Source organism: Hypanus sabinus, chromosome 1, assembly GCF_030144855.1.
Source record: "Hypanus sabinus isolate sHypSab1 chromosome 1, sHypSab1.hap1, whole genome shotgun sequence".
In the NCBI taxonomy this organism is placed as follows: Eukaryota; Metazoa; Chordata; class Chondrichthyes; order Myliobatiformes; family Dasyatidae; genus Hypanus; species Hypanus sabinus.
In genome coordinates, this window is record NC_082706.1 from 151481147 (window position 1) to 151499901 (window position 18755).

Here is an 18755-nt window from a genome sequence, read left to right on the forward strand (position 1 = left end):
TGGCCAATCAAGAACCTATCAATCTCTCCTTAAATACACCCACTACCTGGCCTTCACTGCTGCTATGGTAACAAATCACACAAATTTACCATCCTCTGGCTAAGGAAATGGATGCCCTTTTAATCGGAGGCTGTGCCCTCTTGTCCTAGACTCCCCAACCATGGGAAATATCCTTTCCACATCTACTCTGACTAGGCCTTTCAGCACTCGATGATAACTTTCATTCCTGGAATCATCCTTGTGAACCTGCTTTGAACCCTCTCCAATGCCAGCACATTTTGCTTTAAGATAAGGAGCCCAAATCTGTTCACTATACTGAAGAAAGGCCTCACCAGTGCCTTATTAAACCTCAGCATCACATCCCTGCTCTTATATTTTAGACCTCTTCTACAAGTTATCTTTAGGGTGTTCTGCACAAGGACACCCAAATCCCTTGACACATCACATTTTTGGATTTTCTCCATTTAGGAAATAGTCTGCACGTTTATTTCTTCTACCAAAGTGCATGACCATGCATTTTCCAACATTGTCTTTCATCTGCTGGTTTTTCGCCCATTCTCCTAATCTGTCTAAGTCTTTCTGCAGCCTTCCTGTTTGCTTAAAACTACCTGCCCCTCCACCAATCTTCATATCATCTGCAAATTTGGCAACAAAGCCATCTATTCCATTATCTATATATTGATTTACGGCATTAAAAGAAGTGGTCCCACCCAACACCAACTCCTGCGGTACACCACTAGTCACCGGCAGTCAACGAGACAAGGATCCTTTTATTCCCACTTGCTGAGGCCTACCAACCAGCCAACACTCTAACCATGTTAGTAACTTTCCTATAACACCATAGGTTCTTCACTTAGTAAGCAGCCTCATGTATAGCACTTTGTTTAAAGTCTTCTAAAAATCCTAATATACAACATCCACTGCATCCTCTCTATCTATCCTACTTGCAATCTTTTTAAGGAATTCCAACAGGTTCATCAGGCAACATTTTCCCTTAAGTTATCTATGCTGACTTTGTCCTATCCCGTCTTGTACTCATCCTTAACAACTAACTCCAACATTTTCCCAACAACTGAGGTTAGGCTAACAGGTCTATAATTTCTTTTCTGTTGCCTCCCTCATTTTTTTTTTTTTTTACAGAGTGGAGTGGCATTTCCAATTTTTCAGTCCTCCAGAGCCATGCCAGGGTCCAATGATTCTTGACAGATCATTAATAATGCCTCCACAATCTCTACCACTACCTCTTTCAGAACCTTAGGGTGCAGTTCAACTGGTCCAGGTGACTTATACACCCTTAAGTCTTTTGGCTTTTTTCAGTACCTTGTCCCTTGTAATAGTAACTGCACTCTTCCTTCACATCCTTCAACATCTGGCACACTGCTAGAGTCTTGCACAGTGAAGACCGATGCAAAATACTCATTTAGTTCATCTGCCATCTCCTTGTCACCCATTATTTCTCCAGCCTCATTTTCTGGTAGTCCTATATTTACTCTCATCTCTATTTTATTTTCTATGCTTGAAAAAGCTTCTTTTATCCACCTTGAGATTGTTTGCTGGCTTGCTTTTATATTTCATCTCCCCCCCCCCCATGACTCTTAGTTGTTTTCTGTAGGCTTTCTATTTTCCTGCTCATTTTTGTTATGTTGTATGCCCTCTCTTTTGCTTTTACATTTGCTTTGACTTTCCTTGTCAGCCACAGTTGTACTATTTTGCCATTTGAGTGTTTCTTTGCTTTTGGAATACATACATCCTGCACCTGCATAAAGGAGGTGGAGCTAAGTAGTTATGCGCCCAGTGGCGACTCCTTCGATTGCATCTTCGAAAACAATTCTATTTCCATCTTTAATACATCTATTATTCCCTTTTAGGGTTCTTTTGAAGACCCTGACCTAATGTTACACGCTGACTACGTTTCTTTGCGGAAATGGGACACACTTTCGGGGTTCCACAATCAGCAGCTAAATGGCATGCCAAAGTCTCGGCCTAAGATTTCGGCACGGATTCAGAAGCCTGGGATCTCGAGGAACTGGAGACAGGTAGATCAAGGGTCGGTGTTGCCACAGGAGACCCGTGTGTCATTGGGAGAGTCAGAACATCTGCTGTGTGTCTGGGGACCTGGGATCTTTGCGATCTTCAGGCACAGAGCTTGAAAAAAGCAACATAACGGACTTTTTAACGTCATAAAACAGCCGGTTGTTTGTTATGTCTCCTGGCTTGTTGGAAAATGGAGTCACTGCTTTCTCCCTTATTAGGGGAGAGAGAGAGAGCCTGCAGCACTTTGAATTATTGGGTGAACAATATAGTCTTTGGGGTAACAGCAAGTCATTGTCTTTACTATTGCTTTGCTCACGCTTGAGTGCTGGTAGTGGGTGCGCTTTATTTTTGCTGGTGGGGTAGGGGGATTGTTGCTCACTGCCGCTTATATGCGGGAGGGAGGGGAGCTTGGGGGGGGGACTCTGGTGTTCTAACATTTAACTGTCATTCATTCTTGGGGCACTCCTCTGTTTTCATGGCTGGTTGCGAAGAAAAAGCATTTCAAGATGTATATTGTATATATTTCTCTAACATTAAATTGTACCTTTGAACCTTCTCCACTTTTCCCAGAAACTCGCACCATTGCTGCTCTGCTATCACCTCTGCCAGCATCTCCTTCCAATTTACTTTGGCCAACTCCTTTCTCATACCGCAGTAGTTTCCTTTATTCCACTGAAATACTGCCATGTCAGACTTTTACTTTCTCCCTATCAAATTTCAAGTTGAACTCAATAATACTGTGATCACTGGTTTCTAAGGGTTCTTTTACCTAAAGCTCCCTAATCGCCTCTAGTTCATCACATAACACCCAATCCAGTATAGCTGATTCCCTAGCAGGCTCAATGACAAATTGTTCTAAAAAGCCATCTCATAGGCATTCAACAAATTCACTCTCTCGAAATTTATTGCCAACCTGCGTGTTAAAATCTTCCACAGCTATCATAACATTGCCTTTTTGACTTTTTTTCTCTATTTTCCATTGTAATCTGTAGTCCACATCCCAGCTACCATTTAGAGACCTGTATATGACTGCCATCATGGTCCTTCTACCTTTGCAAATTCTTAACTCTACTGACAAGGTTTCAACATTTTCCGATCCTATGTCACATCTTTCTAAAGATTTGATGCAATTCTTCACCAGCAGAGGCATGCCAGCCTCTCTCCCTACTGCCCTATCCCTCCCATGCGATGTGTAACCTTGAATATTCAGTCCCTAAATAACAACTATCCTTCAGCCACAATTCAGTGTTAGCCACAGCATCATACCCAACAATCTGTAAAAGTGCAACAAGATCGTCCACCTCATTTCTTATACTCCGTGCATTGAGATATAACACTCTGTGGACTATATACACTACTTTTTTTGATTCTGCATCCTTAATACACTGATACTCATCCTGCTGATGCAATTTTGTCCTATCATCTGCCTGCCCTTCCTCACAGTCTAACTGCACGCCCATTGCATTTTTACTATCCTGAGTCCCTTTACTCCAGTTCCCATCCCCTTGCCTAACCATATATATGTTTTTATGTGTGTGAATGTTTTCTTTGTTCACTATTTTGAACATGCTGTGTATGTTTTGCACTTTAGCCCCAGAGGAACGCTGTTTCTTTGAGCTGTATCTACGTATAGTTGAATGATAATGACAACCAAATGGTCTACCTTAATTAGTAGCTACAAAGAGCTAAATAATCACAGCAAAAAGCATTATTGGATTGGAAAATCCATGTCACTTCAGGGAAGAGGAAAATCCATATGGATAGCTGAAGGACATGACTCAAAACACAGAATTTAAAAGTGACCTTAATATATAATAGAGAATGATACAATATGAGTAAAATCAATTTAGTAAATGAAGAAAGGTGATTCTGAGAAGCAAAGAACACAACTTTGGATAAGAAGCAGCAATATTGTTAAACAACATACCAAATTATTAATAAGAAATAGTATTAAAATAATGGTCAACATAAAAAAACTACCAAAAGGAAAAAAATATGCCTCTCTGGGTGAATAATGATGTATCGTAACAGCAGAAAGCAAGGGAAAAGGTACACATTAATTGAATGCCTTAAAAAAAGGGAGTATGAAGATAGAAATAAATAAAGTTAAGAATACAACTAAGAAATAATATTAATAAGGAACATAAAATAAAACAGTAAAATATTTCAGATATATCAAATAGAACAAGACGACTGGGCTAGGAATAGGGCCCTTACAGGATCAATAAGACAAAGTTACAATTAAAAACCGGGAGCATACAAAAATGTCCCAATACTCATTACAAGTTAATTCAAAATTAGAAAAAAAAAAGGATACAGGAATTAAACTAACCAAAGTCTAAAAAAATAAAATCTCTAGTCTCAAAGGATGTCATCCACAGATGTTAATACAATTGAGGGAAGTGACAGCTGAGACATTTCTACACATTTTAACTGATTAGTGAAAAGTGTAGAGCTAAAGAAATGATAAATTGCTAATGTAATACATCATTGTATATAATAAGGGTAGTACACATACTGAGAGAATGAGTAATAGATCAGTCAGTTTAGCATGGTGGTAAAAGTAATGCAGTTCCTACCAAAGGAGAAAATGGTAGAACAGCGAGAAGCAAGTAGTAGAAGCCTGAAAAGTCAGCATGGATTCAAAAAGGAAGGTCTTGCATGACCAGCTTTGTTAAACATCTTTGAACTTATATTGACAATACAGTAGATAAAATTTATCTAGGCTATTAAAAGTCAGTCAGTAAGGTACCCTATAGTAGATTAACGAGTAAGGTCACTGAAGGCAGACTCAGCAGACAAGAGAAAACTGGATTGCTAATTGCATAATTCAAGAATTATGACATGAAACCTAATTCAAGAATGAACAGCAGCTCATTCTAATTAAAGAAGTGAGGTAGTGGGTATTTCACACGATTGGTGATGTGACTCCTGCTGTTAACAACTTAAACTAAATAATCACAAACAAGAGAAAATCTACAGATGTTGGAAATCCAAGCAACATACACAAAATGCTGGAGAAACTCAGCAGGCCAGGCAGTATCTATGGAAAAGAGCACAGTTGATGTTTCGGGTCCTGCTGAAGGGTCCCGGCCCGAAACATCCACTGTACTTTTTCCATAGATGCTCGCCTGCTGAGTTCCTCCAGCATTTTGTGTGTTTTGCTTAAACTAAATGGTTTAGAGATTGGAATCAAGAGCTGAACTTCTAAATGTGCAAGTATTATCAAATTTGGGAGGGTGGTTTATCGTCAATACCAAGAATTAAAACAAAATTTGAGGACAATATTTGACAGTTAATGTTCAACACAGATAAATGCAATGTTGTATATTTTGTAGGAAGAATGGGGAGGTCATTTATTATTTGGAAGATGCAACTCTAGTTGGGGTAAAAAGATAAACAGATCTCAGGGTACAAACTAGTAAAATTGTACCATAAGCAAACATAGTCATAAAGGGAAAATACAACAAACATTATTTCTGGAGAGATAGAACCAAATATTTGGGCAGTTATGTTAAATATATATCAAATCTTGGTTAGAGTACACTTGGGAGTTCTGTGTACAGTTCTGAAAATCACTTCATTAAAGTGCAATGAGGCAATGAGAAGGATGTATAAAAGATTTAAAAGAATGAGACGCAGAGCGAAAGGTATTTAAATCTGGAGAGGATGAATTAATTGGGTCCTTCTGTTGAGAAAAGAAATTTGAAGGGTGAATGAATGATGAAAACAATGAAAGGTTTTAATAGGTTCTAACAGAAAGTATGTTTCTACTTGTGAAAAAGAACATAACTGAGCCATCAACAGAAGCCAGTCACCAAGCAGTTCAACAAAGAATTCAGAAAACAATCAGAATCGGGTTTAGTATCACCGACAGATGTTGTGGAACTTGTTAACATAGCGATAGCACAACAATGCAATACATAATTTTGGGGAGAGAAGTAAACCAATTACAGTAAGTACATATATGTATATTAAATAGTTAAATTAAAAACAGTGCAAAAACAGAAATAATATTAAAAAAGTGAGGTAGTGTTCATGGGTTCAATATCCATTTAGGAATCAAATGGCAGAGGGGAAGAGGCTGCTCCTGAATCGCTAAGTGTGTGCCTTCAAGCTTCTTACCTCCTTCCTGATGGTAACAATGAAAAGAGGGCATGCCCTGGGTGATGGGGGTCTTTAATAATGGGTGCCAACAAGAATATTATGTGGGTATGCCCACAAGAAAATTAATTTCAGAGATTATATATATAGTGACGTTTATGTACTTTGACAACAAATTTACTTTGAACCTTTAATACCATAATTCAGCACATTACAAATGTAATAGAAAGTTAAACTATTAACAAATACAGTCTGAATTGACCTTACATCATGTGGCAACAATACACTCATAATTTTAAAAAAATCACAGTAATTTTGGAGATTTTTCAATTGTGAGATCAATCATTTGCTGATTAGATTAAACACTATATTTTCAGATTTCCCACCGAATACTTCTAAAGTGATTTACCTTTGTTGTCCCAAATCATAGTCACTTCTCATTATCTATATTTCAAACATTCTTTACACACCTTGTTCTAGCCCTTGTAGAAGATTCACCTCCATTTACGTGGATGGCATCTCCATTCTGCTGAACTTCTGTTTAAGAGAAATTCAGTTAATATAATTTAACTGAATATAGTTTATTAATATATTAACAAACTACTAAAGTGATTTTGAAGTAACTAAAAAACAAATACAAAATGTTACCATATTATACTAACAGGTTATATTTTATATTTACTCACTGGTTGCTGATGTATTGCCATTGGGTACGGTTTCCTGATCCACTGTCATTCCATCAAGGAAAATAGTCAAGTCACCAGTTTGTACTAGCCCAGTCTTATTTTCTAATGTCAGCTTCAATACTTCTTTAACATTTTCCACTAATGAAAAACAACATAAACACAGCACAATAACATTTTGTTTATTGAAAAGTCTACAGAAACAGCCTGTATAATCAGAATTATCAATATTTTTCTGGTGCAGTATTGTGTATTTAGCTTTTAGCTAGAAAAAATAAACTATTAACATAAAATCTATCTAGACAACCTTTAAGATAGAAAACAGGCAAAATATATTTTTTAAAAGATGTAAGAAAGAAAAGAAATTTTACTCTGAAGAAAATATTAAGCATGACCAAAAGCTGAGGTTAAAAGGTCTGTTACAAGAAAAGTCTTACAAAACAGAAGCAGAAATGCTTGGAATTCCCAAGTGGGGAAGCTGTACAGTTCAAGGCATAACTGTCCATAGGGGCCAAGGAAAGAGAATGCAAAATAGCCTTTAGTCAAGGAAATGAATTTTAAAGTGAAACTGCAATGCAATTATTCTCCTTGTATCTCATTTTCCCTGTATAACACCTTCCCAGTAGTAGGCGAAACAACAAGGAGGATGGTTCTTAGTGATGTCTCATCACAAAACTTACATTTTCTGTTGTGCACCTCCAAAGCTTGGCCAATGTCTAAGGTTGCTTTCCCTAATAAAGCATCAGATTTTAATGTATGATGGCTCCAGATTTTAAACTCCAATTTGGTGTGTGGTGTTACATTCCTGCACACAGAAGAAGTGTATTTAACATAAGTGTATACAGCACAACTAAAAAAAAAATATTAAAATTCATAGTTATTTTGAAAGTTTATATGCATACACAATTTTTTTTAAATCAGGCATTTGAAGACAGCTAACTAAAACTTCTGTATCGAAAAAAGGGTATTTTACTGCTGTAGATCTTCTGACTTATCTGATCGAGATGACATAACTGGTGAAGAGTGTTAAATATATTTTGATTGTTAAAAACCAGAGGTAATAAGTAAACTTATCTTCAGTGTTGATAAACCCATATACAGAATATTGTATATTTAATAGCATTTATTTGCTGAATAAGACCAGAAAAGGCCACACAGAAAATTAATTAATTCTCATAACCGCATGAAGTTAATAGTGTAGGAGGACCATTTCACCCACTAAGCTTCCTATCCCCATTGCTCACTAAACTTTCCCACCCAACTCTTCAACGTCAGTTTCCTGGATTAGGCAGTTAGGATCAGACTCATTCACATTAAGGAGTCAGTCTGTTCAAATCTCAACTCTCACACTTCTGTCAGTCATTTGGGGAGACACTAAGAATCTACCTCAAAAAGTTACTGAGATTGAATAGCAGAAAAAATCTGCAACTCAGTATCACCAAGAACATCCTTGAACTTCTTCCTACTTAAGCTTAATTTTAGCACTTTGCCTTTGTAGAATTTAAAAAAAATATAAGTTACACAATGCAATACACAGTAATTTAGTAAAAAGTTAGGAACATATCTGCAAACTTATATTAACATTTCTTATTAAAGGAGAAGAATGTCATAGAAGGTTAATTAATCATGTTATCATTTTGCTTACATTGTTAAGTGCTCATCCCATTTTGGATTGGATGAACTATTTGATTTTGCAGATTTCTTTAGTTCTCCATCTGCTGATAATTCCACATAGACTGCAGTTCCAAACCAATTCTTTCTTCTTTTTAACTTTGCAGAAGCAACTATTAAGTAAAATTGTGGTACAAATTTAAGTAAATGCAGATAATAAATCTTTTAATGCCCCACAATATCAAAATAAAACTACACAACAAAATTTCTGTTTGGACTTTAGTAGGCATTCTTATCTGTATCATCAAAATTACTAAAAACTTTTTTGCATATTGAAATTCCACAATGATAAATCATTCACCATTTCATCAAATATGTTTACACTAAAGCCACTGTTTTCATTAATATGCTTACAACAGATTTTTAGATGGGCAATTTGAATTAAAGATATTTCTATCAATGATAAAGGAAATATTGTGAGAAACCAGCTGTGCATCTTTAGATGCAAACCAGAAAGAATCTGAATTCAATCAGAAAAGAGTTCTTATATCTTGCAAGAAATAAGAAAGTCATAAATGTCTAAACATAAGAATTAAAGATTAAGAAAGGCCAAGTTCCACCCTTGTGATATTTTATTGTTCTCTGAAGATTTTCAATACCTATATCAGTAAATAATTGAAATTACAGCCCAAAAATCTTACTCGTATTTAGCTTACACTGCATTTAAGTCTAAATTTTCTCATCCAACTTTGACTTACTTTTATTAATAATACTGGCTTACCTTTTCAGAAGTTTATGTTAATAAAATTTGTTTTCCTTTCCTCCCACAGGTCAACCTCCTTGTGTGCAAGATAATTATTGTACATTTTACTATACTCTCATTGCATGTACATAGACTAATTATGTTCCCCATAATATAGAGGGAAGAGAAGTTATTGCCTTTGCTCTCTCTCCATATGCTACACTGCTGGCCACTGATTCCATCCCCCTTCCTGACAGCTGTCTGAACCCATAAATAGACTATTTGTAATGTTGGTGTCATTGTTGCCACCAAGTCACATTTTGACCATATTTCCAATGGTGTCACTTAGTTAACCCTTGAATATTACCAACTCCATGCTGTCTCAAGTATTTCTAACTGAAAACACCACTGAAGCTCTCAGCAGTCTTGGATATGGTTGTTTTAACCTATTTTTGGACTTCACTCACATCTGTAACCCTCAGTGTTTTCTAAACTTCGCTATCTGTATATCCTAAATCAAATCAAAGCCCATTTATCCATTCTCTGTGCTTGCTTACTTCATTAACTTTTAGATAAACAATGAGAGCAACATTTTCTTTTTTTTTCAAAACTATCCATAGCCTTCCCTCTCTCTTTAACCTCTTCAAACCATGATTTCCCAAATTTGCTGTGATTATTAAATGTATCTGTTTTGTTCAACCTCAGTTTTAACCATCTACCATCACTATCCACATCTTCACTTACAAAGACCCTTAGCTCTGAATCCCCTCCTAAACCTCTCCACCTTACTATCCTACTCTCCTCGTTATGGATTTTTCTTTAGAAACCTGTACCTTTGACCAAATATTTAATCATCTGCCCTACAACCCATTCTGGGCTCAGTATCAAATAACCTAATGCATTTATACTTGGATATTCAACTATTTCGAAAGGTAACAGATGTATCATAATACAAAAGAAATACAATCTTGCCAAAGCATAGTGAATGTTTCAGATAATTTCATATAATTATCTTCTGATTTCCTTGGAAATAAGGAATGACACTGATAGATTGTTTCTCTGGAAACCTTCATGCACCCATGTGGTTAAAAGCAGCATTCTATCAATTTTGCAGTGGCTTTCCCGCACTGTATATACACATTGAGTTATTATACCATTACAGTATTCTAATTTCTAATCTTTACACCATTTCTTTTAGGATCATTCAGCAATACAATGTTTTCCAAAAAAACTGAAGATCTGTTAGCAAGTAGTAGACAATTGTATCCCGAGTGTATCATCAATACAGTTTAACTTGCAAGATGACTCGCTCAACTCCATTCAATTATGTCCCACAGTAAAATATTTTGCTGCCTATTAATCAGTAATGTGACCAAATAGATTGCTAAAAAATGAAGCATGGAAATGTATAAAAAAAGTTTCAATAAAAAAGTTAACTTTATGTTGGTTTATTTAATGGCAATAAATTAGCTTTAAAAGAACCATTAATATTAAAATGAATAAGTTTTATTTTAAATGATTTTTTTAATTAGAATTAAAAGCTCACAAATCTTTTGAAAGGACTGTTCCTTGCAAGCTCATGCAGAAAAATTTAGTGATAAGAGATTTGTACAAGACAGAAATAGGCCTTTCAGCCCAACTCATCCCAACTCATCCTATTTGCCTGCATTAGGCTAATATCCGTCTGCTTTGTTCCTACCCAATTAACCATCTGAAAGCCTTTTAAAAACTCTGATAGCATGTGCTTCTACCACATCTGGCAGCTTGTCCCATTATAACCATCCTTTCTGGAAAAGCTTGTGTCTCAAAACTCCTTTAAATTTCTCCCATCTCAACTCAAACCCACGTCCTGTGGTTTTAGACTCCTTCACCCGAGGAAAAATATTTTATCTATGCCCTATACAATTTTATAAACATCTGTAAGATTACTCCTCAGCCTCCTACATTCCAGTGAGAATAAATTCAGCCCCATCAATCTTTCCTGATAACTACAGCTTTCTATTAAAGACAGCGTCTTGGTGGATCATTTTTGCATTCTCTCTAATGCTAGCATACCCTTTCTGTAGTGCAGTGAGCAGAACTGTATACGGTCCTCCAACTGCAGCCTGCTGAATAATATGACATCCCAACTCATATACTCAATGCCTCGGCCTCTGAAGGTAGACGTACCAAATGCATTCTTCACTACCTCAGTCCCTTGATGCCATTAGTATTTGGCATCTAAAAGGAGTTACCTTATACTTGTCTGGATTGAATTCAGTATGTATCTAAACTGCCCAGCTTTTCAACTGATTTATGTCATTCATTATGTTTTCACAATCTTCCTTCTATCTACAGCTCCACTAATTTTTGCAAACTTACAAATCAGTCTACCTGCATTTTCAAAGTCATTTATATATATGATAAACAACAGTGTCTCTGCACCGGTCTCTGTGATACATCACTGATTAAATTTTCAGCTAGAAAAACACCCCCTTCACCATGACCTTCTGCCTGATATGGCTAAAGTCAATTTTGGATCCAGTTTGCCAACACAACTTGGATCCCATGTGCACTAAATTTCTAGACTATCTACAGAGTGGGACTACATCAAAAGCTTTGCTAAAGTCCACAGAAACTAAGTTTATCATTCTGCCTTCATCAATTTTCAAAACATTTAAATATTTTGAAATATTTGTTAACACTAGTTTTACTCTTCTTCATCATGCATGGTTTTAGCTTGCATGGGCAGAAGATCTTTATTCTCCAAATAGCGATAAGTGTTTAGCCTTATGCCACCTTCATTACTATACATCATGAACAGATTTTGAGCAGATGTATTTATACTGTTAATGGATGATAATACCTTGGAAGCACTACCAACAAGTTGTATAACTTGCAATTATCACCTGTTAAATTATCAAGTATTCAATTCATACAAAATATGGACAATCTTTAAATTGCATTATCCAAAAATGGCATTAGAGGGAGCACATTACTTTGCCCTATCTGGAAAAACTCATTTGTTTTACCACTGAAGAACACTGAGTATCATGTTGGTTGGAAGTTAGCTAAAGATCATTGCACTTTACCCAATACTGGAGTTCAATTTTCAGCTTGCATTTATTTCTATTAAGTGTGTATTTAGCATGCACTAAATGTGCACTAAATTTGTCTAGACGACACCACATTCCTGTACAAGTTAAGCACATATTTAGCTTTAATTTCAACACATGGGTAAAGCATTTATGTCATCTTTCCAGTGATTTAAAGAGCTCCCATTTACTTTTAAATTATTGAATACAAGACTAAATCAAATATTTCTCTCTTGAAAATGATAAAAATATGTGGCAGCAAAATGCAAATTCTGTAATGAAAGCCTTAATTACTTCAAGTGCATAACTTATTTGATGGAAAACATACCTCTAATTTTCTAATATAAGTTTATGATAAGTAAGGTTCTGAGCCAGCATCATTTCATTCAATGAAATGGAATTCATATTCATTCCATGGTTTGTACCAACTGAAAAACCCAGCTTCATCTGAAAATACATTTATGTCTCGTCATCTATACTACGCATAATGATCAGGTCTAAAACATCACTCTGTTAAAAATATAAGCTAAATATTAACCAAGATACATACCACATTTTCATTCAAAATTTACCCAGAAAGAACAATTTGAAATAAAACAGAAAACTCAAGATAAAAGAAACAGAAAATACCAGGACCACTCAGCATGTCAGGAGGCATCTATGGAAAAAGACACAAGTTGATGTTTCAGGTCAAAAACGCTCTCAGAACCAATATCTTCAACTTTTTAAAATTTTTAAATGTTGGACGTAACTTCTGTAGAAGTGAAACAGATTCAGGTTGATGACCTCTGATCTGTTGTTAACTTGCATCCACAGTTGCTTCCTGACCTACTGAGTATTTTCTGTTTTCTGTTTTCCAGCATAGGCACATTTTACTTTATCAAAACCTACTAACCTATTAAAGAAATATCAATTACAGATTGCAAATATGTATTGTTATTCCTTAAGAGTCCATTATCTAACTCTATTGATTCTAGAAATAAATCCTCAAATTACAAAATTTAATAGCTTCTTTCTTAAATCCATTACACCTATTAAATAGCATTTTAGACTTTGTACTAAAAGCCACATTGTCCCAGAACTACAAATGGACTATTTCCATAAAGGACAGAGGAAAATGGAGATAGTACATAACACAAAATTTGGATGGACAATGGTTTTATATCACAAATAAAAAATTATCAGAATTTGATGAACCATTGACATGACAGAGCATAATCATCTGTGAATCCTCTTGAATACTCAAGGCTGAAATGGTAAACACAAAGTACACTGAAGATACTGTGGTCAAATCAAGATGTACAAAAAAGCTGGATGAACTCAGCAGGTCGGGCAGCTTCTTTCAACGGATGCTGCCCGACCTGCTGAGTTCACCCAGCTTTTTTGTAAGGCTGAAATGGTTTCTGCAAGTTTGACTGCACATGACCACTACTAGTGCAGTTGCATGTTGAGTAAAGGCTCATGTGCTCTTTCCTTCAGGAACGTCCATTTAGTGAAGCTCACAATCATAAAATGCAAATCCTTTGTCACCACTCCTTGTATTTTATTATTAATCCTACAGCTTTTAGGGAAGTTCTGACCATATTCTTGTCTTTATTTTAAACCATACCTCTTTTGGACTATTATCCCTGCATACATCAGATGCTCGTTATTGTCTACAGCTTGGCACTCAATACTATCATCCCCTCAAAACAAATCGATAAGCTTCAATTCCTAGTCCACAATACCTCCTTGTGCAACTGGATCCTTGATTTCCTCACTTGGAGAACCCAGTCAGTTCAGACTAGCAAAAACAGCTCCTCCATAATTTCCCTCAACACAGGTGCACCACAATGTCATGTGCTTAGCTACCTGGTCTACTCCGTTTATAATTATGACTGTGAGGCTAAGCACAGCTCCAAAGCCATATCTAAGTTTGAAGACACCACTGTCATTGGCTGAACCAAAGGTGGTGACAAATCAGCATATAGAAGGGAGACTGAAAACCTGGCTAAGTGGTGTCATAACAACTTCTCACTCAATGTCAGCAAGAGCAAGGAAATGGTTATTGACTTCAGGAGAAGAAAAATCGATCCTTATGGGGGGGGGGGGGGGGTCAGAGGTGGAGAGGGTCAGCAACTTTCAATTCCTCAGTTATCATTTCAGAGGAAATATACTTGGTCCAGAACATAAGTGCCATTACGAAGAAAGCACAGCAATACCTCAACTTTCTTCAAAGTTTGCAAAGATTTGGCAAGTTATCTAAAACTCTGACAAACTTCTATAGATGTGTGATGGAGAGTATATTGACTGATTGCATTATGGCCTGGTACGGAAACACCAATGCCCTTGTACAGAAAAGCCTACAAAAAGTAATGGTTATGGCCTAGTCTATCATGGGTAAAAAAAACCTTTCCCTACATGGAGCACTGTCACAGGAAAGTAGTTTCAATCATCAGGGACCCCCAACATCTAGACTGTGCCCTCTTCTTGCTGCTGCCACCAGGAAGGTGATACAGGAGCCTCAGGACCCACACCACCAGTTTCAGGAAAGAGTTATAACCTCTCAACCATCAAGCTCTTAATTGGGTAACCGTGGAAACAGTTCAGTGACAGCTCTTGAACCAGAGGGGATAGCTTCATTTGCCCCATCATGAACTGTTCCCACAATCTATGAACTCACTTTCCAGGACTCTTCATCTCATGTTCTCAATATTTGTTTATTTATTATTATTATTATTTCTTTTTTCCTCTTTTTGCATTTGCAGTTTGTTGGGTTTTTTTTTTGCACATTGGTTGTTGTCCATCCTGCTGGGTACAGTCTTTCATTGATTCTGTTGTGTTTCTTGTATTTACTGTAATTACCTGCAAGAAAATGAATCTCAGGGTTGTATATGTATTTTGATAATAAATGTACATTGAACTCTCAATGGGGCTAGCAGTGCATCCATTCAGAAATAAAGCGTCCCAGTACACCTATAATGCTGTACATCTTCCATAAAAATCTAAGGAAAATAACTGATCCACACCTAACCCAATATGTTCATAGCCAAGTCAAACTCTTCCAAAGTGTTCCCTGTTTCTTCCACAGTTCAAACCAGAGTTCTTCATCCATTAAGAGGAACCTGAAGGGGAACTTTTGCACTAGTGTGGAAGGAGCTGCCAGCAGAAGTGATGGATGAGTGCTCAATTGCAATACTTAAAGACAAGTTTGGATAAGCACATGGATGGGAGGAGTATGATCCAGGTGCGGACTGATGGGATTAGGCAGAATAACAACTTGGCACAAACTAGATGAGTTCAAGCACTTGTTTCTGTGCTGTAGCATTCTATGATTCTATTAGGTTTTCCATTTTTATTTTGCTCCTTTTCCATCTATCTCTCCCAATTCACTGCCAACTTTTTTTTATATAAGCTACCATTCGTTTTCCTACCTCTTGCTTCCCCTCCCTTGCCACACATTTGCTCGATTTTCTCACTCTTTGTGTCACACCTGGCAGAAGTTACTGTGACCACTGCATACTGCAACAAGATTCCCACCTAAGGCACTGAATGTTCAAAATCTGATCCACTCATTGCAAAACTTTCAATGAGGCAACAGTTTTTATTTTAAAGTTCAACACAGAAAAGTGTGAATTGATTCATCTTGAAAGGTTAAATTTGAAGGCAAAATACAGGGCTTAAGGCAAAATTCTTAGCAGTGTGGAGAAAGGATCTGTGGTTCACATCCATAGAAGCTTCAAAATTGACAGGATGTAAAGAAGGCATATAGTGCGTCAACTTTCATTAGTTGGGGGATTGAGTTCAAGAGCAGCAAAATATCATTGCAGTTCTACAAAAGCCTAGTTAGATCATACTTGAAATACTGTGTTCAATTCTGGTTGTCTCATTATAGGAAGGATGTGGAAGCTTTAGAGAGTACAAAATAGATTTACCAGGATGCTACCTGGACTAGAGGGCATGTTTTATGAAGATAGGTTGAGTTAGCTAGGGCTTTTCTCTTTGGTGTGAAGGAGAATGAGAGGTTACTTGATAGACGTGAGCAAGAAGATAACAGGCATGGATGGAGTGGATAGAGAGTCTATTTCCCAGGGTTGAAATGGATAATACAAAGGGACATAACTGTAAGAAGATTGGTGGAAGTATAGAGTGGGGATGTCAGAGGTATGTTCTTCATACATAGAGTGGTAGACAGATGAAATGCTATGCCCAGGCTGGTGGTAAATGCAGATACATTAGGGACATTGAAGAAAATCTTAGATTGGTATGCAGATGAAAGTAAAATGGAGGATTATGTAGGAAGGGTTAGATTGATCTTAAGAGTAGGTTAAAAGGTCAGCACAACAATGTCAGTCAAAGGGTCTGTACAGTGCTGTAAAGTTCTATGTTCTTACTGAAGAAAGTAGGACCCACCCCAACTGTAGTCTCTTTTCTCAGTAAATTCTGACAAGACAATAGACCTTTATTGACTGGCAATATCATTCATAAAAGAATAGTTATCAAAGGCACCCAGCAAAGAAAAGCACTATTTTCTATTAAAAATATTAGTTTTGTTCAAACTTGCAATTGTATTGTTAACAAGTCCTTTTAAAGACAAAAAAGTTGATGAGATATCCTTTACATGTTCACAAACAAAAGTTGTTAGTTGCTTCTAGCTTTTCAGTTGGTAGATAGCTAAAAAATATTCAGAAGTGCTTTAACTAACTTTACGCAAAGTGAGTTTTAAAAAAACGTAATCTACACTGCATTATTTACTTGCTTACTTAACTATTAGATTAATTAAGGAGAACGAATAGCACATTTGGTTAGCAACTATCGTCTCTGAAAGCTGGATCAAACTTATTCCTGGCATATGATGGAACGAAATTAATCGCAGTGTGAATGTCAAATATGAGAATGGCCAGCTTTAAACTAATTCCCAATCATAAATGCATGCTTTCTCATAAGCTCAGAGATTTGTGCTATTTTTTTTTATTCGTAGAAGTGATGCAGACTTTGCAGCCTGGTCAGCATTTAAAGGTCCATGCCTTGGGAAGAAGCTAGTGAGCAGTCTACTTGAGTTCTGCTGTCGTTCTTGAAGTTAAAGCTGGAATTACAGAATTCTGACCAAATCACTGTGAAGGAACAGCAACATATTTCTAGACAGGATGCTGTGTGGCTTGGGAGTCCACTTTCAGGTGGTGATGCTCTCATGCTTAGTGACCCTTGTCAATTTAGTCTAAGGAGTGTTAGTGAGTTGTTGCAGTGATCCCCGTAGATGGTACACACTGCTGCTATTCTTCACCTGTGCTGAAGTTAAGAAAATGGTTGTGGATTAGGGTGACTACCAAGTGAGCTGCTATTTGTATAAGAACTTGGGAATTTATAATGATACAGGTACACTAGAATTATGGGACATAATTAAAATAAACACACTATAGTTTTCTGAACAGTGACTTTGCTCATCAAACTTTGTAATCCTTCATGTTGATTTTGAGCTAAAAGTTAAAAGCTCAGTAGAAGTATCTCATTATATAAGCAAATGTAAAAGAAAACCCATTTCATAACATTGAGAATATAAAATGAGTAAAGTCTCTAAGAGAACACTCATTCTCAAGCCACGTAGCCACATTTTAAAGGACAGTCAAAAAACTTCTATTTAGTAGATATTTGCACATTTCATTGCAGATAAAAAGACAATTTCCAAAAAGCTTTTTGCTAAAGTGTCACTGATTGATTAACAAATGTTTAACATTTCATAAATGGTTTACTGTAAACATATCTGCTCTCTTGTATAGATCTTATTTATACAATTGATATGGGTCCAGATATTTAGAAGCAGTTACATTTGTCTTTAATGAAATCACCAACAAATTGTAGCAACGCATTACTACCTTATTAGCCTAGTTACATGAAATTTCACAGGAAGTACTATGAATGCTATCATTTAAACAACACAACATCTTACTAATACTGTAAGTGTTCCCATGATTCAATTCAATATTTAACCAGTGCAATAGGAGAATCTAAACCATCAAATACTATTACAAATCTTATTTCCTGAACAAAGCCTTCATTCAACAATACCCATGACAAGTTTGTCCACAAAAATTCTTATGTAGCTTCAAATAAAATATCTTGGAAGGAAAACACCATACCAGTTACGTGCAACTGTGATCTTCCATTTTGATTGCTACTTGAACAAGTTGTTGCCATGTCACATGCAACGTTAGCCTACAAAGGAGGAAAATTAAGCATTACAAGTGCATATTTATTTCAATTATCATATCCATGGAGTTAACTGTCAATCGTCATAAAACATTCCAATATCCTGCCCATTAAAAATAAGTTATAAATAACATCTTCTTGGCATTGTGCAGTATTCATCACAAATTTGGTATTATCAGTCAATTTGCAACCAATGTCAGTACTTCTAAACAATAATGTAAAGACTGTGGCAAATATATACTCCTATAAATAGCCATGACTAAAAAAAATTACAGTACAGTACTGAGATTTTAAATATCAGCTAGGGCACTGTAATAAACT

At 36.3% G+C, this 18755-nt stretch overlaps 1 protein-coding gene across 1 annotated transcript in view; it reads right to left on the reverse strand.

Annotated features, from left to right (window-relative positions):
* LOC132399121 (NEDD4-like E3 ubiquitin-protein ligase WWP1) overlaps positions 1-18755 on the reverse strand; it is a 152128-nt gene that overhangs the window by 88816 nt on the left and 44557 nt on the right. The window contains exons 2-6 of the mRNA XM_059979121.1: positions 18365-18440; positions 8467-8605; positions 7502-7626; positions 6825-6962; positions 6609-6675 (exon numbers count right to left, since the gene is read on the reverse strand). Coding sequence (XP_059835104.1) covers positions 6609-6675; positions 6825-6962; positions 7502-7626; positions 8467-8605; positions 18365-18422 — 527 coding nt within the window. The 5' untranslated portion in view covers positions 18423-18440. The remainder of the gene's footprint in view (positions 1-6608; positions 6676-6824; positions 6963-7501; positions 7627-8466; positions 8606-18364; positions 18441-18755) is intronic.